Below are 23,110 nucleotides of genomic sequence, written 5' to 3'. Positions count from 1 at the left end.
GCGCTGGGCTCAAGTTTGTCCCCGTTGTCGCTCCGACATTTCCTTACGGCGCTCTTCTCTGCCCGCCCGGGATGTGCTCCTGTCCCTTGGAAAGCCAGCTCCGCCATCGCCACACATCTGCCATGGCAGCCAAGCGGCTTCCTGCGCTTTGGGTGATTTTGTGCGTTCTGGTGAGTAGCGAACTTCCCCGGCTCCTTGGAGCTCCGCTTTGGGTTCCTTCGCTCTTCGCGACTGCGCGAGAAGAGACCTCAAATGCGCCCTGGGGCTCTCCGGACGCTGCTTCTCATTGCAGAACAGAAGTGGCCCCCGATTAGGGGCTGGGCGCGTGGTGCCCCACTTTGGTCTCGGACATGCCCTCGTGCCCGGGCCGAGTCGGGAAGAGGGGCTGGGAAAGATTCGCAGAGGAAACCTGGCCTTGGAGGGAAAGAAGTCCGGGGTGGGTTTAGATATGAACCCCCCCACTTGTCTAGGGGCGGGCAGCCCCATCCCCTCTCGCAGTTTGGGGGGCGCCTAATCGAGCAGTTCAGATAGTCGCGCGCTTCGGAAGCCTTCCCGTAAGTCCCTTTTTGCATCCAGAACATGCCCGGGCAAGTCCTGTCTGCTCGCCTCTCCTTTTGGGGAGCAGTCGAGGGAAATCGGGGAATTTGCAGCGGGACTGGCCACCGGGGGGGGATCTCTCTAGAAACAGGAGTCGGAGCGGGTTGCAGATCTGGACCGTTGGCGTGCGGGTGAATAAAGTTTAGTGTTCACACTGGAGACTTAAATCGGTGCTTAATTTGGCATAGACAGTGGCGTAGCGTGGGTTGTCAGCGCCCGGGGCAAGGCAAGTAATTTGCGCCCCCTAACCCGTGGATTTGCGCCCCCTAACCCTAACCCCCAGATGTTGCGCCCGGTGCGGCTGGCCCCCCCTGCACCCCCCACGCTACGCCACTGATTTAAATATACCTTTGTTAAGAAACCGGAGGCCTTCCTCTTGGGCATTGTCGGCCAGAAAGTGTTAAAAAAGGACAGAAGTTTCTTTATGTATGCGACAACAGCAGCAAGAATATTTATTGCAAAGTATTGGAAGACACAAGACTTGCCCACACTGGAAGAGTGGCAGACGCAATTGATGGACTATATGGAATTGGCTGAAATGACTGGCAGAATCCGAGACTTGGGAGAAGAAACAATGGAAGAGGACTGGAATAAGTTTAAGGACTATTTACAAAAACATTATAAGTTGTATGAATGTTAAGTATTTGCACGATTTAGAAAATATCAGTTCCAGCAAATAGACTTTGTAAAATAGAAAATTAAGTTATAAGTAAGAAAAGGTCGAAATTTAAGGCAACACTACGTTTAATTTTAAGGTATGAGCAATTGATAAAAATTGTTTTAAATTTAGAAGTATAATATTTGGAAAGTACAAAATAAGGTATGAAACAAGGTAATAATTTGCTGACATTCTTATTATAAATAATGCAGGGTAAGGAGATGTGAGGAAGTCCAATCAGTTATATAAGAAAAGTTGTACTGAATGGTTGGTTATATTTTTCTCTTTTCTCTTTTTTCTTTTTTATTTCTTTCTTTCTATATGGCTCTTTGGTATTTTGGTTCTGGCTTTTTGGTGTAGGGATCTTGTATTATGTATTTGAAAATTTAATAAAATATTTATAAAAAAATAAATGAATATTTTTATGGGTGTGGACAATGAGGAGCGTTTCTTATGCTTAATATCTGCAACACATTGAGTGCTCGTCCAGAAAAGTTGAGACTCACCCTCCAGTGCTATGCTCATGAGGCGCTTTCCTTCTCGTTGCTTAGGACTTCATAGCAGCGGGGGAACCGCCAAAAAAGCCCCTTCGGGCGCACGGGAGGAGCGAGCCGCCCGCTTTCCCGCCCTCGCCGGCCTCCTGGGGCGCACGCAGCGCTCGCGCCCTCCGCAGCCCGCCCAAACGCGCGCCAATGCCGGGCGATGCGCCCCCTCCGGGAAGCGCGACGTAGGCGCCGCTCCTGCACCCGACGGCCTTTTCTGCAGGGCTTCTAGCTGCAAGCGAGTGTGCGCGCAGAAGGCGGCGCCTGGGCTGGGGAGCGCGCAGCCTCGTCCTTTCCTTCGCAGCCAGCACTGTGTGAGAGAGAGTGAGCCACCATCACCAGATAGGGGCAGAGAGCTCCGAGTGCGCCCCCAAAAATGTTGCGCCCGGTGCGGCTGGCACCCCTTGCACCCCCCACGCTACGCCACTGGGCATAGATACACAGGGCGAGTCTTTAAAAAGGGGCTCCGTGGAACATGTGTCCTCCTGGCCTCTTTTAAAGGCCTGTAGCTTGTCCCGCTTCTGAATTTGTGTCCCGAGTTGATAGCATTCGCAGGTAATCAAGAAAAGTGCTTTTGCGCTTCTTTGCCTTCTGCCGGTATTCCGTGGGTTTACTCGAGAGGCAAGTCTCGGTGCCTTAAAGCGGGGGGCGGGGGGATTTACCGTCGAGGATTTTGCTGCTTGGTGCTGCGTTGCTTAGCAGAGCTCAGCGCTTAGGTGAAAGCCCCTATTGAGAACTCGGTGGGACTTGCTCTCGAGTAGACCTGGTTAGGTCGCGCAAGAAACGTTGAGACAAAGATGGCCAAGCGCGGCAGGTAGGATGTGTTGACTGCCTTGAAAATTCTCTAGTTAGGTCTTTGAATGAACAACCCCTTGGAAGCCAGATCCGGTTTTTAAATAAGGGATGTAAAAGGGGAGGGAGAAGGCTGGATTCTGGAAATAGTGGAAACCCCCGGAGGAAGGACTCCGGATGGGTTAAGGCCTCCCATCTTGGCCAAGCCGCTCTTCCCCTCCTATTGGGGGAGACAGCCCCCTTGCGCAGCCCAGCCGGCACATACCTATTTCTGATGCAATACTTGGCAATATTCATGCACTTCTAGCCAGACTTAGTGTTGCAGCATCCAGGCTCTTGCCTGTCCTAACGACTTGCTGGGGCTTTCTCCTAGGTAAAGCGGGCATAGGCAGCATCCAGGTTTACAGTGATGTGACTTCGTGTGACCGCTCCTTTTCCCACAGTTTTGGTTGCCACATAATAGTTCAGTATTTTATCATTTGCTGTGCTGGCCTGGTGTGAAGCTGGCAAAAAGTTAATTCATCAACTTGCCAGCCCTATTTAAATAACTGTGAACGAAACACTAGATTTATGGTGCATAAGTTTAGCAGCAGCAAATGCCAGTGGGGTTTAATCCTGGATTTTTCTGCTGACTTTTGGCAAAATTAAATTCTCAAATGATTTCCTTAATTTTGATTCTGAGGTGCATAAAAGGAAATTATTTACAGGCACTTATGAGCTGATGGGCCTACTTTGGTGTAATTTTTTTCAGGATGGTAGTTTTGAGTTAAGACAGTTGGTCTCATGTTTCCTCATCATGGAAATACTGTAAAATACATTTTATAAACTTCTATATTTCTTGCTCTATTTCTGCTAAAACAGTTCTTTGAGGGAGAAGATGAAGGTTTTGTGAGAGTGGTTGGAATTAAAGATGTAGAGGCAGCATTCTAGTAATACATTTTAAAATGTGGTTTTCTTTCAAGACACTATTTGAAAACTTCATAGAGGGTGAATCATTGTGTTTTCGATCACATACATGTTTTTCCCCCATTAGGGCCTTTTAAAAGGTTAGTGTGTTTACTGCTTTGCTGTTCCGCTATTTATTTTTAAATCTAATATCGTAATCTTGCGATATTGGCATCATTTTTTAATAGTTGTAAGCTACGTGGTGCATAAATTCTAGAATTAAAAATAAAACAGACTGGTGAATAGAAGCAGTTAACTTTTCTAGTGCAAAAGTTCCAAAATGTATACAGTAGTTGGGTAGTAGCTTCATTAGTTCTAACCAAAATGTCATACAATTGTGCAAACTTTGGAGAGCTCGATAAGTCTTCATCAGGCAAGAGATTGGTGCGGTTTATGTGGATGTACAAATATTAGGCTGATTGTTACTGCGAGGACATCAACTTGCAGACTTGCTTCCAAGATGGAGATTGCACTGGGAATACTTTTCTCACAGGGATTACAGGTATTGAGTTAAACACCTAGGAATTTGGAATTAAACAAGGATCGTTACCCATTTCTGAAAATTAGCCTAAAGGATAAGCTGACCTCATGACTGCAACATCCTTTCTAATTTTTGTATGTTTTTGTGGTTTCCTGCACCCCTTTCTGCCTGCTTGGTGTAGCAACTTAATGCCTGATTAAGCATTCTGGAAAACTCAAAGGCTGCCATAGTTCTGTGACATTTTGGTTGCTCCTAATAGACATTCTCCTGCCAACTCAGCAGTTCGAAAGCACATCAAAGTGCAAGTAGATAAATAGGTACCGCTCCGGCGGGAAGGTAGACGCCGTTTCCGTGCGCTGCTCTGGTTCGCCAGAAGTGCCTTAGTCATGCTGGCCACATGACCCGGAAGCTGTACGCTGGCTCCCTCGGCCAGTAAAGCAAGATGAGTGCCACAACCCCAGAGTCAGCCACGACTGAACCTAATGGTCAGGGGTACCTTTACCTTTAATAGACATTATCCAACTGAGTATTTTGGAGTTTTTCCTAGGTACCAACAGTTACCTTTTGATGCTTATGGCTTAATGGAAATGCAGGCCTTCCTATTCTGCCTCTGGATAAGTTCTCAGAATCACAAGTGAAGAGAAAGTGGTTGTGCTTTGGTCTTGTATGTTGACTTTCCACATGCAGCAGGTTGGTCACTTTGAGGGACAGCTTCTGGCCTAGATGAGCCTTTGGCCAGATGCAGCAAGGCTTTTCTTACAGGCAGTGTTCTTATCTACATTACTGTTGTAGGAAGAAGCTTTTATGTATGGTTGGTAGACCAGATTCTGTGGCTATTGTGGCTGTACCTAATCAGCAGGAATCGGAGGGTTAAGCTGAAATGGTTCTAGGCAGTACGGTTTGCTGCTGGTTAACTTGTTCCCTTTTCAGTTAAAAACAGAGTTGCTGATGAAGGGATAATATGGTGGCTGGCATCCCAACACCAGTGAAAACCACAGTCCCCACCTTGGGAATCATTGTGCCAAGTTTGGTGAAATATTCTGAGTGACTGCCAAACCCATAGCAAACAGATGGTTAGGCAGACAAAGCACTTTTCAAAACAGATACTAGATCAAATCAAGGCAAGGTTATGACCTTCCTTTCTGAAGCCTTCTCAGAGAGTTTCCTCAATTTTTTAGCATTTATTTATTTAAAAGTATTTTACTTAGTGCAGTTTAAGGAAACATTGTCCAGCCAGTATTCTCCCCAATATTGCTTATTAATAAGCAATATTCTAGCTGGTAGATCCAAAGCCACTGGGATAACTGGTTGGCATTTAGCACTTCTGTTTTGCATGTTCTTAAAACAGTAATAAGCACCACTGAACATAGCTGGTGTCCCATTGCGGGTGTTTGAAGACATGTATACATGACATTAGGGACACAGGTGGCACTGTGGGTTAAAGCCTCAGCGCCTAGGACTTGCTGATCGAAAGGTCGGCAGTTCGAATCCCTGCTGCGGGGTGCGCTCCCGCTGCTTGGTCCCAGCGCCTGCCAACCTAGCAGTTCGAAAGCACCTCCAGGTGCAAGTAGATAAATAGGGACCGCTTACCAGCGGGAAGGTAAACGGCGTTTCCGTGTGCAGCTCTGGCTCGCCAGAGCAGCGATGTCACACTGGCCATGTGACCCGGAAGTGTCTCCGGACAGCGCTGGCCCCTGGCCTCTTAAGTGAGATGGGCGCACAACCCCAGAGTCTGTCAAGACTGGCCTGTACGGGCAGGGGTACCTTTACCTTTACCTTTATACATGACATTAGCCACAATCTATATTTGTTGTGTAGTTTCTTAACAAATACTGCTGTTTTGATGCATTCCCCCTCAAATTGGTATCCATTCAATTTGAAAACTTAGCCACATTCAGTTAAGCTGAGGCATGGACATGAGACACGGTTGTTGCATATGCACAGATAACAATGGGGGGGGGGAGGGTGTTGCAAGTGTGGGGAAACCAGATGGGTAATGTGCATCAGGTGAACACATCCTTGCCCCCTCTGGCATGTAAAGCAATGTACAAATGCAACTTGAACCTCACTGCATTTTAAGCCATTAAAGTGTGTACACAGACTTACTCATAGCAAGTTTGTTTAGGTTTTCAGCATTAGTCCATTTGACTGAGAGCTTTATTTTCTGCTATTTGTGCTTGTTTTTAGATAAGCTTCTTGGATATCTTATCTGCTGTCTGAACAAGGAGGCTGACAAGGGTGTGTGGAGTTCAATTCTTATCAGTGTTTGAAAGAAGCAGTTCTGAAATGTGTAGACAAGGCGAGGAGGATGTAATGCTTCACCCTCAGAAAGTAGTTGGAGGGGGTGACAGGGTGACAGCACCAGTGGAGAGAACACCTCTCTATAGCTCCTGTATTATTCTTTATTTTCCTTTATCTTTGTTGGAAGCCGCCCAGAGTGGCTGGGGAAACCCAACCAGATGGGCGGGGTACAAATAAATTATTATTATTATTATTATTATTATTATTATTATTATTATTATTATTATCTTATTTGTCTAAAATGTGGCCAGTTGGGGAGGGGTGTGGAATGATCTTGCATAATTTCTTCTACCATGAGAAGTTTGTTTTGCCCACTTGCTATGCTTTTTCAAAAAACAAAAAAACTGTATGAGGATGATACGTAGATGGTACTTAACACCTAACAAATTATCAAAAATGTGTAAGAAGGTTCCTAATACAGTGGTACCTCAGGTTACATATGCTTCAGGTTACAGACTCCACTAACCCAGAAATAGTACCTTGGGTTAAGAACTTTGCTTCAGGATAAGAACAGAATTCATGTGGCGATGGTGAGAGGCCCCATTAGCTAAAATGGTGCTTCAGGTTAAGAACAGTTTCAGGTTAAGAACAGACCTCCAGAACGAATTAAGTTCGTAACCTGAGGTACCACTGTAATTGCTGAAAGTGTAAAGAGGTAGGTGGATCTTTTTTCACATGTGGTGGACTTGCAAGAAAGTGAGGGTGTTTGGGGAAATGTTTAATATGAGTATATAAAAAAATCCAGAAGTGTGTGTTAGCCATTATAGAGTCAGAAGAGGCTGAGCTCTTGGGGCTGCTTGGAGCATGGCTGCCCTTCTGCAGGCTGCTGGGGCTCCAGAGCCCAGCTGCAGAGCTAAGCCACCTGGTGCCCCGGGGGGGGGGACTTTAGCTGGGCTTGGGGCAGCCAGGAGGCAATGGAAGCGCTTTTGGTCTCTGTTTGAGGTGCCCTTGAGAGAGGGCTCATTGAGCTGGGTGCTTTGGGCTGCTCTGCTTATCTTTGAAGTAAGGAGCCTGGAGGGGGGGCCATGCTGGGCAGGGTGGTGGAGGTTGAGAGGAGGAAATATGTTGGATTCAATCTCCCAACTTTTGAGGCTGGTTGGTACTCTGGGGCAGGCCGATCAGCTTCTAAGCCAGGTGCTTCTGTGTGGTGGTGGTGGGGGCACCCCAAGGGCCCAGCTCCAATGGTAGGTTGCAAAATCACGAAGGGGGATAGAATGGAACTTTGGTGCAGAAAAGTGTGGGGTGGGTGGTTGTCTCTCTGTGTGTGTTTTTCAGTACAGAAGACTTGACTTTTTTGCAATACAGAGAAGATTGGGATTCACCAATCAGTAGGGGAGAGAAAGGAACTGAGATGTCCCATTGATGTCTGCATTGTTAATGAAAAGCCAAACTCTTCCCATTTATGTGTAAAGGGTCCCAGTTTAAATTTCTGGTATCTCCAGGTAGGGGTGGAAGGACTTCCTCCTGAAATCCCAGCTCTCCACTGTCCTGTGCTAGATAGTCTGATGCATTTAAGCAGCTCTGAGAGGAGGGGTGAGCAGAGACCAGAGCAGCAGCAGTGAAGACCTTTGCTTTCTAGTCAGGGGACTTTTGTACATCTGGCACCGAGAACAACTGGAAGATCTATGAACTCCTGTTAAAATGAGTCTGGTTAGCTAAGTCTGGATGTAAGATTCATTCCTTGGAGGGAGCAGAAGTCTGAAACATTCCAGGCATGGCAACAATTTTTCAAAGTGTCCCCATCGCCCTCCAAAACCACAGGCGAATTGGGGTGTTAGCAAGTGTGGACACCATGGCGGCATTGATCATAAACTTTGCCAGTTCAGCAGAAAGTCTTAGGACAGAGGCAGTCTAAGGTAACTCCTCTCCCCTCTTGTCTTTGCTATCAGCTTGAAGCCAAAGCAACAAGCCTTGGTGCAACCCAGAACCCAGAAGACGCCGTATCTGTGGCCTTGAAACAGAATGATGAGTTCTATGAACACAAAGGGCGCATTTGTAAGAAATGCCCTGCAGGTACTGTATCCTCAAATTGATCTGACTCAGTCTGCCCTGCATGCCTGCCTACTTGGCTCCATTTGGGTTTTCGCCCCCTGATCTTTGTGACACTGAAAAATATTAACCAGAGTAACTGATGAATAGCTGCGTAAGAAGGAGTTTTCATATAGTATATACAAGCAAAAATACTGATTGTCTTAACTAGCTTTTAGAAATGCATAAGGCTTAGGAGCACCTGACGTTGCTGAAGCTGAGCAGGTGTGGTCCTGTTATACCTGCTAGGAGGTCCATGTAACAGCAGTTTAGAACTTGAAAATAACCCAGCTTCATAATCCAGAAGGAAAACCATGTCTAGGAGTCCTGGAATCCACATTGAGCTATAAGTGAGGACTGGAAAAAATAGGTCTACTTGAGAGAAAAATGCCGCCGCTGAATTCAACCTACTGTAGTTAAGGAAGTGACTCGGAAGTTTTTGATCCTCCTTCTGGTTCAAAAATTAAAATACATTCTGTGACCAAAAAATAATCTTTAATCTCATTCTGCTCTTGCTTCTGAGAGGCTACTCTGGTACGTCACGTCAGATATTCCTCCCTCACTAGTGTCTGCTTCCAGTATAACAGAATTTTAAAAAGAGCACAAATACCACAAACAACTTGCCACTATTTTTCCTGCATCATCCATTTCTGATTTTCAGGGAAATGGCCTCAGGTGATGCGCCACCTAGCAAACGGAAGCCAGTTTAGGTCTGGTCAGGGTCAGGGTGGGAACCCAGTGTACCTGCTTCTTATGTACTTTGCCTTTGGTTCCATCAGGAAGGAAAGGTGAGGAGTAAACGTTTCTGTGACAGAAGGTTCAGACAAAGCGGAATTTGTTGGTGCAGCGCAGGCAGAATCCCACCTGAGGGATGTAGCTCTGTGCTGAGCTGGAGCTTCACTCAGGCGGGTGGAGACACCACGTTTTTGGGTGCTGGCACTAAACTGGATAGCAGTATAAACTCTGTGTGACATCTGCCCTAAGGAACTATTTAGAGCCAGAGAAGGCAGTCTCTGAGCTGGGGGTTAGATTGAAAGACAGTGGCTATGTCTTTGAAAGGTATACAGACACAGGAGAACTGGGAAGCTGAATTTTGGGAGAGGAGAAGTGAAGGAATTCTCCACTTAAATCCCAATTCAATAGGAAGGAGAGAGTGAGAGGAGAATAATCCGAAACCAGTTAGAAAGGAAGTATGTGCTGCTCCCCTGCTCTGATAGACTAACAGAGGAGCCTCAGGTGCGAGATTTCTAAAGGCTGGGAAACTGAAAGACAAAGGACAAAGGACCAGCCTCTTTCAGGACCCTCACATTATTGGAAACCTCAGCTCTCTAACACTTGGGGCGAGTTTAAGTAACTGAAGAAAATCAAAGCTGTAAATGTACCATCTGATTGAGAAGCCTGTGACATCTACACACAGAGAAAGATTCTTGGAAGACTTCCAGCTCTGAAATATTTCTGTGAAATAAATCCTTTTTCTGTTTAACTTCCCAAAGTTTCTAAGTGACAGTTTACTTTTTTGAAAAAGCCAGAAAAAGGGGGGTGGGGTGGGCACACTACAGTGGCGGCGGCGGTGGGATCTGAAACTAAAACTCACAACTAAGTACAGTAGTCCCACAAGTAAAATACAAGGATACAATAAAGTATTTTATATTTTTGTGAAGGAATAAAGGAAAATTACTGGCAGAAAATGGCACTCCCTTATAAAACTCAAGAGTCACGAACAGAGCAAAATCAGAAGGTGTGACTTCTGAGGGAAGTTCTAGTCAGTAGTTAGAATTTATGAAAATAAGACTTGAGATGGCCAAGATAGAAGTAGAAAAGGGAAAAGACAGACTTCAAGCAGAACAGCAGATTCAGTTAGCCAAAATACAGTCAGAGAAAAAGAAATATATAAAAATATAAAAGAAATACAACTAAGAGCAGATTTACCAAGTCCACAGAGAAGTGAGGAAATTGCCTCAGTGAAACAAAAGAAATTTCCATGTTATGAAAAAGGGGGTGATGTGGAGACTTTATTTAGTTTTGAGAGAACTTGTAATGATTTAAAGGTTCCAGATGAAGCCAGAATAACATATTTGCACCCAGAGATTTGTGGAATTCTCCTTGAGGTTTGCTCAGAAATGAGGGATGAAGAAACCTCAGATTATTTGCTCTTTGAGAAAAGGGCGAGAGCCCATGTTGGGCTTACTGCTGAACAGTGCAGAAAAACTTCTAAAGAGATTAAAAGGAAACCTGGTGAAACCTTTGCCCAATTGGCTTGCTGTCTAGATAAGAGCCTTGAATAGATGAAGGAAGTCAAGTTCAGAAACTTGAAGAACTGAAACAATTGATAGGCTTGGAGCAGATTGATTACCATTCTCCCTCATGCTGTAGTTGGTTTTTGAGGGATAAAAAGCTGCGGAGAAAGCTGCCAGTTTACTTGATGAGATAGAAGGGGATATTGGAGGGTCGCCATTCCCACCCACCTTCAAGAAAAGAAACGTTTGGGGCCCCTCAGTGAAGTGATGTGCTGCCTTAAAATATTATTGCAGGCATGCTCACATAATTTGTAGTAGTAGTAGTTACCGGTACTGTAGTAATATTTACCAGTAGTTGCTTGTTACCAAGGTCTTCAAGCAACTTACATTTGAAGCTATAAATACAATATACGGTTGTATAAAAGTTTCCTGCATTGCAGGGCTGGGCTAGATGATCCCTGGGATTCCTTCCAACCCTACAATTCTAAGATTCAGTTCTGTGGTTCTGTGAACATTCTCACCACACAAACACCTATGCACACAATCAAAAACACACATACCCCAGTGTGCATTTGTTGTGTGCATAGAGACTGAGTTTTCTTACATGAGTGAGCAGTTCCTGGCCTGTGAGACGGTTTCTATGCTCTTTTTCTAACACATTTCTTTCTTTTCTTTTGCAGGTCATTCTGTCTTCCAACATTGCAAGAGTTCAGGAACTGAAGGGGTTTGCCACCCTTGTGAAAATAATAGATTTTCCAAATATTTGAATGATTTTGAAAGATGCCTCCCCTGCACAGAGTGCAGACCTCTAGGTACTGAGTTGGGGCAGCTTGGGGGCTCTTTTGGGCTAGAGGCAGAGCACAGCCTTGCACTGCGTTCACAGCTGAGCCAATGGTTATGAGCTGCACATGAGAGCAAAAGGATTTTCTCTGCAGTTACTACGTAGGTACTGCAGAACCAAGTTGGTTGAAACTTGCAGGCAATTTACATTAGACAGTGGTAATGTGTACTTCATAATTTATGTTTTAGAATTTTTTTTATTGAGTTTTACATTGCAAATCTAAATTCAAACAATAAACACCACCACCATCATCATTTAGGATTCCCTGAATCTCTTGATTCCCCTTCACCCTTCCATGGTTACCATTTTCAGTCTTTTTCTACTGCTTCACTTGTTTTCTGTTTTTCTTACATAATCCAATTTTATCTCAGTTTTTAGTACATTACAAACGTTACTTGAATCCTGCCAAAGTTTTTAATTGTTTACAGTGTTCTCTTAACTACAATGTAAATTTCACCCATTCTTTCTTAAAGTTCTTCTCTTCCTGGTTTCTGATCTTCCCGGTAGTTTGTGCGCTGCTGTCCTTGCATACATAAATAATAGTCTCTGCTCCTTTGGTATCTCTGCACCTAAAATTCCTAGTAAAAAAGCCGCTGGTTTTTTCACAAATGTTGTTTTAAACATTTTTTTCAACTCATTATATATAATTTCCCAGAATGCTTTTATCTTGCACGTCCACCACATGTGGTAGAACGTGCCTTCCTTCTCCTTACGTTTCCAACATACCTTTGACGCAGTTCTATACATCTTAGCTAGTTTTATAGGTGTTAAATACCACAGATACATCATTTTCATATAATTCTCCTTCAACACACAGAATACTGTAACTTTTAAGTCATCCCTCCATAACTTTTCACAAGATGAAAATTCGATATTGTGTTGAATATCTTGTGCCCATTGTATCATTACTGATTTAATATGCCACTCTAGCAACAACTTAGACATTTTAGAAAGTAACTTCATATTATTTTCCAATAAATCTTTTTCAAACCTTGAAATTTCCTTACTATATCCATTTTTCTTATCCATATTAAACACATTATTTAACCGGTGATATTACAACCAGTCTGTTACTAAATGTCTTATGTCCTCAAAACTTTTCAATCTCAATTGTTGTTCTACTTCCATAGGTTGCCCATTCACTTTTTGCATTAGTCTTTTTCAGCGATATCACTTCCAATGGAGAAAGCCAATATGGTGTCTTCTGCTCTAACAGGTTTTTATATTTTCCCCATACATCATAAATTGATTTTCTTACCAGGTGATTCAAAAACCCTTTATGCACTTCGGTCTTCTCATACCATAAATATGCATGCCAACCAAATTTATTATCATGACCTTCAAGGTCTAAGATAATCAGTATTTTTTGAGGTTATCTGCTCCCACAGCCAGCAGAGACAGGACGCTTCATAATATAATTTCAAGTCTGGCAGGGAAAAAACGCTTCTTTCTTTAGCACCTGTTAATAATTTATAGTTAATCCTTGGATTCTTCCCCTGCCAGATAAATCTGGAAACATCTCTTGCTATTGTTTGTAGTGTTCCACTCCTCTGACTATGGGTATTGTTTGAAATAAGAATGGCATTCTTGGCAATACATTTCCATTACTGAAATTCTTCCCCATAGTGATAAATTCATCCTTCCCCAAACATCCATATTTTTCTTTATTTCTTTCCAGGTTGTCACATAATACAAAGCCATTGGCAAATGCTTTTAGCTTGTATGCTTTGCACCCAACTGTTATACCTTTTGTTTGTTCATCAGATTCTTTAATACTAAAATAAATTAATGATGACAGGGGTCTTGTCCCTTTTGTAATTTTACATTTTTCTGATACTACATTATTCACTATCAACATTGCCTGCTGGTCTGTATAAATTGCATCAATTCCCTTTAGAAATAAATTTCCAAAATTCATCATCTCCATAGTTCTTTTCATAAAGGTCCATGACAACGCTGTCAAAGGCCTTCTCTGCATCCACAAACATCAAAGCTGCTTGCTTTTCATTCCTCACCTCCAGATACTCTATTATATCAGTTACATTTCTTATATTATTCTTCATCTGTCGGCCAGGAAGAAAGTGAGATTGATCTTGATGAATTAACTCTTTAACACCAGTTTCAAACAATTTGCCATTATATTGGCAAATAATTTATAATCATTATTAAGCAGAGAAATCGGCCTATAATTTTTAACTGAGAGCAGGTCTGTGTCTTGTTTTGGAAGTAATGTTATATACACCTCTTTCCATGAATCTGGTATTTTTCCTGTATTTAATATTTCATTCATTACATCCTTCAGCGGTTGTATCAAAAAGTCTTGTTAATTTTTTAGAATACTTTGCTGATAAACCATCTTGCCTTTAATTTATTACAATTCCAGAGCAGATTTCTGAGATCCACCAGATACTTCCCACATGTTTTCAAGGTTCTTCACATTTATAATGCCTGCTGGAAGCTTGCTTTTCTTTTTCTTTTATTAAAGCTGAGTGTGTTTTTGTTGTTACTGAAAAATCTCACTTCGTGCATAGCTCCACTTGCATCAAAGCAACTACTATGATGCTGTAATCAATCTGGCACATTTCACCAATTCTCCCAGGATTCCTTGTTCTGGAGAAAAGGTGATCCACTTACTTGAGTTCCATTGTCTTTCCAGATGAGGTGGTGCTACAGCCATGCACCACAACCAGTGATACCCAGTGTGCTTGTAAGAGCGGCACCTTCTGCTCCCCTAGCCTTCCATGTGAAACATGCCATACATGCACAACCAGGTAAAGGCATTAAGATAAGCAAATGGAACCCAGTTACTCTTGCCACAACCTGATTATCAGCTTGTGGCAGCACTTTTTTACTGGTGGTACCAGTATTGTAGAATGACCTCCCTGATGAAATATGGAAGACCCTATCAGTATTGGCATCCTGTCTCTTGGCTCTTGGCAGCATGCCTGTTCAGGCAAGGATTTGCTTGAACTTTTTTTTAATTGTTACATTTTTAACTGGCTATTTTTATTGTATTTTTAAATTGTGAATGTTTTAATGCTTTGAGAGGATTGTTTACTTATGGATTTTAATTGTATGGATTTTATACTTGTAAACTGCATAGGACCCATTTTGTCATATAAATTATTTCATAGAAATGCCTCCTAACCCTAAAACAAAGCTTAGGCTGCCATCCTGTACTCACTTCCCTGGGAGTAAGCTCCTTTAAACACAGATAGGCTTACTTGAGGGGCAGACATGTATACAACAGTACTATAAGATTATTTTGAAACTGTTTCCATCTCTAAGGGAAGCACCTGAAATTCCAGCTTCCTTTAAATCAAGAAAATGTTTAGTTCCATCTACATTGGTTTCCCTCTTTTGCCTGGCAGGTGTCCTGATGGAGAAACAATGGTTCAGCCTTGTACCCCTGAAAGTGACATGCAGTGTGTAAAGACCCCAGGTCCTGCTGATGCAACCTCTCAAACTCCTGCAGCAGGTAAGACTAGTAGAGTCTGTATGTGTGTGCAGAGTTAATGCAATAGGCAGTATTCTGTTTAGCCAAGGATTTTCAAACAGAACAAGCGGAACTTGCAACCAAACTTTAGTGTAGAATATTGTTCAGGTTTCCAGGCAGCCCTTTCCCATTCCATATCTTCCCCACTAGCTTTCTGCCTATTTCCTTCCACTGAGTGTATATAGTCCTTGTTTCAGCTATTTTGGGTTTCCCACATAAAATCCAAATTATCACTTTGTATATGTAACGGAACTTGCTGTTTTTCTTCTCTTGAGGTTCCAGTGGACATATACTTTTGATTTTGGGTATTCTGGCTTGTGTCGCTCTGGTTGTTGCTGTTGCTGTTGGAATTTGCAAGTGCCGTACTAAAGGTAAGAAATCTTTCTGGCCTCCTTTATGGGTGAGGTTCCAAATGGGCATGGAAAGCATAGAAAGACCAGGGCATTGTATATTGTGCTGCTAAATGAGGATTTTGTGGCCATCCATCCATATTGCCAACATGGTCCACATCTGCTTAACTTCAGTATCCTACAGAATCCTTTTTCTGTGTCCTAAGATGAGGGCTTCCGAGTCTCCTCTAAACTGAAAAGAACTAGAATTATTCACCTAGTCAATCTGAATTAAATCCATATCTGCCTAATTCTACAGGTTTTGCCCCCTACCCCATTAATTTGCTTTTCTAGACATGCAATGGAGAGAAGGGACAATAAAGCCTGCCCTGCCAACAACTGAAAATCATACCCAGCCATTGCTTGGGTGCAAGAGATTTCTGCACACATAGTTGGGGGGGGGGGGGAATTCTGTTGCATCAAAGTTGAGATTATCCGCATACTGATAATACTATTTCTGTTGGAGTTATGAATAGCTCAGAATCCACCAATGTGGATCAAAGGGAACAAAGTTGCCATGGAAACGACAAATTGCATTTACGGAATTCACCTTTTTTATCTTGAGGGTCAATGACAGTTGTTGATGCCAATATATTATGTTACTGTCTCCCTGTTCTCTTCCAGGCCCAATTTAAGTTGCTCGTATGATTTACACACCTTATTTTCTGCTCCCCCACCCACCCATTTGTGTCCCACCACAATCCCCAGGACTTCCTTCCACCTTTATCTTATTGATATCACTGCGGCATCAGGTTTGGTGATCATGGCACAAAGAGGTTTTTTTGGTGGCTAACTGCAAGATCTTCAACTTGGAACCTGGTCACCTTTCTCGATGTTGCTGGCAGACAATACTCATCCTATGCCCACGTATTTGGGAAGTATTTGGATATTCCTGACTTGCTCAGGTGAAACAGAGGGCAAGAGATCAAGTCTTTTCTCCACACCCTGATGACAGGGGTGATGGACAGACTACAATAACCATTTGCCCCAGCTGACATGGCCACTGGTGAGGAAGAATGGGAGCTGTAACCCAACAAACACTTGAAAGGCATAAGTTTGGGTAGGATTTATTTGCAGCAATAGTCCTCCTGCCAAGGGAGAAATGTGAAGTTGTGCTTATTGTGTTGGTCATTGACAGAAGTGCAAAGCCTGCCCTTGACTTCATGCATCTCTTTTGCCATCAGCAGTTCCAGGGCAGCCAGGACGTGGCCAGTGGCTGGCTTCTCACCACTGCCTCACTGATTAACATGCTTCCCCCATTGTGTGTGGTGTAGGGAATCGGGAGTCTGGCCACTGTAGTCCTGGGTTTTCCCTTTTGAAATGTGAGGCCTGAAGCTGATAGGGAAACCTCTGGTCTTGGCTAGTCATTTTAATGGATGAACGTCGGGGCAAGCCAAGGTCGGGTCAGGACCCTACAGATGGAAGCTTGCTAAAATATTAAGCAGTACATAAATGCTTCTAAATAAATAGTAATGGCATCCTATTTTCTCTTACAGACAGCAGAAAAGGATCTGTAACAAGTGTGTGGGACTCCAAGGTGAGGCCTGCTTCCTTCTTTAGAGAGGGTAAAATCATTAGGGATAAGTGGATTTTTTATTTTATTTTTTGGTTGCAAGATTATGACATCTTTAAAAAGGTACATGGGAAGCTGTTTTTATACCAAGTTTAGACCTCTGTTCTGCCTAGCTCAGTATTGTGTACACTGACTGGCAGCCGCTCTCTAGGGTATCGGGGTGGGATCTTCCTGGAGATATCTGGGTGTTGAACTTGGGACCTTTGGCATACAAACCAAGTCCCCTACCATAGAGCTATGCCCCTTCCCCTATTTCACAATATTAGTTATAACATTGTGACTTCACTATTGCATTACTGCACAAAAATATCAGGATTCCTTTCTCAGTTGGAAGGCCTTCTTGTTTTTATTTTTTACTATTACTTCATTTTCAAAGAGGCAGAACAGGGAACCTAAGTCCCACTTCTAGCTCACAAAATTCCAGAAATATTTCCTCCCACAGAATATAGTGGGTTGCATAATTTTGATTTTAACCCATTAAATCTATTCAGTATAACAGAATGTCAAAATCTGGGTGTGAATCCCTCCTCTCCAAATTGGGTATCCAGACTAAATGGTCATGTGTAAATTTAGTGACATTTCTTTGTGTATTGTAGAAATAGCACTTTGTTTTCTATCAAGTTGGAGTGCCTCATTCCTCAAAACATAACTTCCTTTTTTAGAAGGGGGCATTCCTATTCACAGCAGTCCTTCTTATAAAATTATAAAATTATTTATTTGTTTATTGAAAATATATACCGGTACTGCCCTATACCTGCAGGTCTCAGGGCAGTTCATATTTTGGATCCATAGTAAAGACATGTACTGGAACAAGAATTTTCCCTTAAATCAAGGATGATAAATCTGTGGCCCTTCAGTTGTGACTGAACTCCCAATTCCCGTCAGCCCTGGCCCGTTGGCCCATGGGGATAGATTAGACTGAAAGCCTATGCAAATATAATCAATAATAAATTTCATTTAACTTGGTGGGACAGGATTCTGATAGATATGACTTGTAAAGGTGGCAGGTTAGGTATCTTTTTTAAAAAAGGCAAAATCTACCCATGCACAAGCAAGTAACATTTTGGTGGGCTAAAATTGCATTGTGTTTTATTGCAAGATTTTCCGAGGACTGCGGCAAAAATGTACTCGTAGACCACAGGAAGTAGAGGTCTTGTGGGATGTACAGGTTAATCAGAGGATCCAATCGTCTTCACTTGAACGTGTCAATTCCAATGCAGCAAGAGGGTCTGAAACCACACCTCTGCAAACAACTGGCTCTTCAGAGGAGGTAAACAGGATGAAAAAGCACAAGGTATTTCCTGTTAGCCAAGTCACATAAATAACTCAAAGTTCAGAGAGAAGACAAATCTGGTAACACTTTATTGAGGAAAGATGAACAAAAACGGTATAATTTGAGGAGAAAGGAACAGAGGTGTTTCTTATTTCAGACCTTGTGCAGAGCAGAGACATTCAACCCAACTTACACTCTCAGAACTAATCAGCCAATCAGTGCATGTGCTACCCCAGCAAGCATCTTGCCACGCTACTTGGTTGCTAAGCAAAAAACCCGCAGCTTGCTTACTTACTGATAACAGAATTAACCCTGAAGTTGTACCCAGAATGATCTCTGCTGTTGCACTTCTAGCATTACCTGTCTTGGGGAGCCTCTAAAGCCCCTTGGAACAAAGGAGGCTGGTGCAGAATGCTAACTCAGACTGCAAAGAGGCTGGTGGATATCTCTTGCCTATCAGCCAGCAGCTGAAAAGAATATTCTCTAACTTTACCTAGAGCTGGAATATCCTTTCAGTACTCTTCCATCATTCATTTTAGTAATACATGTGGTTTGTTTCTGTTCTGACCCATTGCAGGTTCAGGTCTCTACAGAGCAGAGAAGGAATCTGGTTCCTGCAAATGGGAAGGATCAAATGACTGGTAAATGTCTTTACATTCTTAGCCTGCACAGTCACTTAAAATATATTGCTAAATCAGGGGTCTCCAAGCTTTTTTGGACCAATAGGCACATTCAGACCCACTGAAGTTAATGGACCTAACTCAATCAGGTTCATTAATTTCATTGAGCCTACTCTGAGTAAAACATATATATATAAATATAACTTCCTTAGTTCAGATAGCATTTTCAGTGCAGGAAGAAATAAATATGAGTGCTTGAATAACTGGAATAGTGGGAACCAGTGCTACTGATTTACGTTATGCCAAGTTCCCTCCTTGCACTCTGCTCTCACCTGTGGCTCCTAGAAGCTGTCAGCATGTGGCAGCTGCCGCACCCTGGGAACGACCTCGACTGGCTGGCTAAACCAGGTGAGGGTAGCCGCTGGGTCTCCAACCTTCTGTGAGTTAGGAACGTCTCCTGCATGTGATTGATGGATTGAGCAGACGAGACCAATAGTGGGCCCAACAGTCAAGAAGGCGGTTTCTGCTGTAGAGGGAAGTGAAGGGCAGATGGGGCTTGTCAACCTGGGAAGGTAGTCGATTTAGGAGAAGGAAAATTCTGATCCTAAACCTCTGCTGCCTTGTGGGAGATCTTGGGGAGAAGAGAAGGCTAAGCATTAAACCCTAAAAAATCCAGAGTGGAGTCCCTAAGGCAGTTGGATGGCGCCTTGTATGTCTCCTTCCAGCCAAGCTGCTGCCAACTGTCTTGCTCTGCTTTCCTTTGGACCACATTAGCAAGGCCCAGAAGGTCTTGTCTTCTGGGCAGCCCAGGACTTCCATACAAATGGCCCAGGCTTGTGCCCCTAGGAGGTCACTTTGGTGCTGTTAACAGTGGTTTGACTTCACCCCTGGAGGTGCAGTCCATTGTCTCTCAAGGTAGATGGATGCCAACAATAGCTGTCTCAAACCATTGATCTGTCTAACAGCCTGCATGATATCTTCCACATGTCGGTGGACTACAACTCCCTTCATCTCTGCCCATTGGCAATACTAGCTGGCGCTGATGAGAACTGGAGTTCAACAACATCTAGAGGGCACCATGTTGGCAACCCCTGAACTACAGCGGCCAGCAGCATCTCTCCAGAGATCCAGGCACTTCCATCCCAGCCCTACCTGAGGATGCCAGGGACTAAACTTGGGAACATCTGCATGCAAAACATAAGCTTCACCAGGCAGCTGCAGCCCTTTCCATAGACAGAGAATAACTGGCACAAGATCCCAGGGACAGAGAACAACATCTAAATGGTTCTTTGTCAGTTTGGCATAGAATTGATTCTGCCGTGTCAGGCTATAAATAGAAATTAAGCATCCAGGAATGTTAGGAGTTTAAACAAAGACCTAAAGTAGCTGAATTGAGACCAAACAGTTCCCCTATTTTTGAAAATAAGACAAGGGATTGGGGATTGGGTTACAAGTTTGTACCCACAAAACACACACACACACACACACACACACACACACACACACAGCAGAATTACTAGAACACCATAAATGCTTGGCAGAACTAACATTTTCAGCAGGTGGCAAGATATCAGGACTTTGGCTGCTTACATGATTTTAATGGGAACATTGTTCTAGGCTAGTGGTACCACTATACTGGGGCAAGAAAAGTGTGCAGGACATTGTATGCAATGAATTTTCTTTTGCAGCTAATCTTTTGGACCTTAATTTGGAGGGTATTTAAGTGTGTATGTGGCCTTCTCTTCTGCTCATCATGTGGGTTCAGTTGGATCTGTGTGTGCCTGCGCGTGCACACACACACACACACACACACACAGTAAAGTTGTTTGTAGTTTCCTCCTTTTATCATTGATTCTAATATCCCCCCCATAAGGTGCATTGAGTCGCTTTTGACTAATCAGTGATGGTGATGATGCTAGATTCCAGTTCATCTTCTGAAATTCACAAGTCATTACATGCACATTTCCAATTTACCCTCCCAGAACTAATAAGGGTGAAGCAACTTGTGTTTTTATTTCATTGTTACCTTAAAGGAGAAGCCCACAGGGAAACTAAACTTTGAGTTTGGGGCCAAAGCATTCTGTCTTTTGTCTCACTCCCGCAAACACAAAGCTCCTAATTTTTCTCCTTTCCTTCCAGCTTTGCGCCTGTCTTTCAACATCTTTATTAAAGAGGTTCCCTTGAGGGACTGGAAGAGATTCATGAGGGCCCTCGGGTTGCTGGATAACGATATGGATGCTATTGCTTTGATGCATGTCGGAGATATGAAAGAGCAGCAGTTCCAGATGCTACGGACCTGGCACGACATGAATGGGAAGGGGGCGTCTTTGGGCTCTTTGCTGGAGGCGCTCTGTAACATGGACCTCAAAGGCATTGAGGATAAAATAAGAGCTGCCCTGATTACCCAGGGCCTGTATGTCCTTGAAGAGTGACTTCAATAGTCATGCGAAGCTTCTTCCTTGCAAGCTGTTCTTGTGAAGCCTCTCTAAAAACAGTTGAGCCTGGAGGAGAGTGTTATTCTTCTTTAAAGCTATATACAGTTTACTTGTGAAAAGACTCTGGGTGGAAGTTGATCATGGTGTGGATTTGCCAAGCGTGCCTTCCTCTTAGCACGTTTCTCCCTTGTGTCCTGAGTTCAAGTGTCTTCAAAGCCCATGACACCTTTGGTAAAGGCTGTTCTCCAACTGGAGCACTCGCAGGCCAGTGTTTCCCAGTTGTCAGTGTTTATACTACATTTTTTTTTATTTGCCTTGAGACAGTCTTTAAAGCTCTTTGGTTGACCACCAGCATTACACTTTCCATTTTTAAGTTTGGAATAGAGTAGTTGCTTTGGAAGACGATCAGGCATCCACACAACATGACCAGTCCAACAAAGCTGATGTTGATGACTCATTGCTTTGATACTCATGATCTTTGTTTCTTCCGGTACACTGATAGTGGTTTGCCTGTCTTCCCAAGACAAGGGATGTGTAAAAATTTTCGGAGACACCGTCGATGGAACCTTTCGAGGAGTCGAGATGGCGTTTATAAGTGGTCCATGTTTCACAAGCATACAGTAAAGTTGGAAGTACAGTAGCTTTGTAAACAAGCATTTTGGTTTTCTTGCCAATGTCCCGGTCCTCAAACACTCTGCACTTCAGCTGGGAGAAAGCCGCACTCGCAGAGCTCAGGCAATGCCGGATTTTGGCATCAGTGTTGGCCCTTGTGGAAAGATAACTGCCTAGGTAGAAGTCTGAAGACCACCATGAGGCTGCCTTTGCTGCTCCCCTACTTCGTCAGCCATGCAGTGTTTCCACCTGAGGGGAAAGTGTGTGTGTGTTTTTAGAGAGGGACAAGGGATGAAAGGCTCTTGTTGATGATCATGGGTGTTGACAAGCTCATGGATCCAGGTGCTTGCCACCAAACTACATTGTTATCTCACTTGGTGCACAGGCTGCAGTGTAAAACATCCTGCCAAACTGAGCCTTTTCAATGAACATTGTGGCTCCCATTTCTTTTTATTATAAAATGGGTACCCAGTATGCCTTTTGTATTTGCTGTGAATTGGGGGGGGGGGGTTCTGGTGCTGCTAAAGTCTACTTTGACCAATGTCTTCAGGAGGTGTGGATGTAAAATGTTGTTTGCCATCAAATCTCATTGCTACATGTCTGAAAGACTTTCCCCCCAAGAATATGAACAATTCTCCATCTTGAAACAATGCCAGCCCTGGTATAAACATTTAGCAAATCGCAGAATCCAGCTTTTCTGGCATAGAATTCTTATTTCTGTTATGCAGATTGAGTACTTCCACAAACATTTTCCAAAGGGGGTAGCGGTTGCAGCAAAAATATATCTTGTGGTGCATTAAAAGCTAACAAATGTTATAGCTTACGGCTCTGTGGACTATAATTCATGGTTCATCTGATGAAGTAGGCTGCAGTACACTGAATCTTATGCAGAGTTATTCTGCTTCCCCCCCCAGAAAGTTGGTTTTGCTACTCACGGGAGAGGACAATAATCTATGACTGATATCCATTGCTCGTCCCACTTAGAGAAGACCTATTGAAATTAATGGGTATGGCTAACTGAGATTCATTAATTTCAATGGGTTTAGGACCTAGCTGAATACAACCTTATGTCCCCTCAGCACATTGTATCAATGCCTCATCTGCACTATACATTTAAAATTGTATCATACCATTTCAACCAGCCATGACTTTCCCACACAGAATCCTGGGAACTATAGTTTGTTAAGGATGTTGATAATTGTTAGGTGACCCCTATTCTGCCCACAGCTACAGTACTCAGAGTGGTTTAACAATCATTCTCTGTTCCCAGGAATTGTATCTTTTTGAGGG

General features: G+C 43.3%; 1 protein-coding gene across 1 annotated transcript; it reads left to right on the top strand.

The window, feature by feature from the left end:
* LOC309358178 (tumor necrosis factor receptor superfamily member 10B-like) lies at positions 1-22,636 on the top strand. The gene is made up of 10 exons (XM_081891074.1): positions 1-170; positions 8,206-8,329; positions 11,262-11,393; positions 14,079-14,193; positions 14,794-14,900; positions 15,194-15,289; positions 16,804-16,844; positions 17,980-18,150; positions 18,731-18,794; positions 20,913-22,636. The coding sequence occupies exons 1-10, from the start codon at positions 72-74 to the stop codon at positions 21,203-21,205; spliced, it is 1,242 nt and encodes a 413-aa protein (XP_081747200.1). The 5' UTR covers positions 1-71; the 3' UTR covers positions 21,206-22,636.
* Positions 22,637-23,110: the final 474 nt, after the last annotated feature.

This window comes from Podarcis melisellensis, assembly GCF_964234715.1.
Source record: "Podarcis melisellensis genome assembly, chromosome: 15".
NCBI lineage: Eukaryota > Metazoa > Chordata > Lepidosauria > Squamata > Lacertidae > Podarcis > Podarcis melisellensis.
This window is presented reverse-complemented; position numbering and strand designations above follow the sequence as displayed.

Bases quoted from the DNA above. Each gene is read 5' to 3' on its own strand.
- LOC309358178 (XM_081891074.1), top strand. From the start codon at position 72: ATGTGCTCCTGTCCCTTGGAAAGCCAGCTCCGCCATCGCCACACATCT. The intron at 11,394-14,078 runs GTACTGAGTTGG...TTGTCTTTCCAG, and splicing joins CACAGAGTGCAGACCTCTAG to ATGAGGTGGTGCTACAGCCA. The intron at 14,901-15,193 runs GTAAGACTAGTA...TCTTCTCTTGAG, and splicing joins CTCTCAAACTCCTGCAGCAG to GTTCCAGTGGACATATACTT.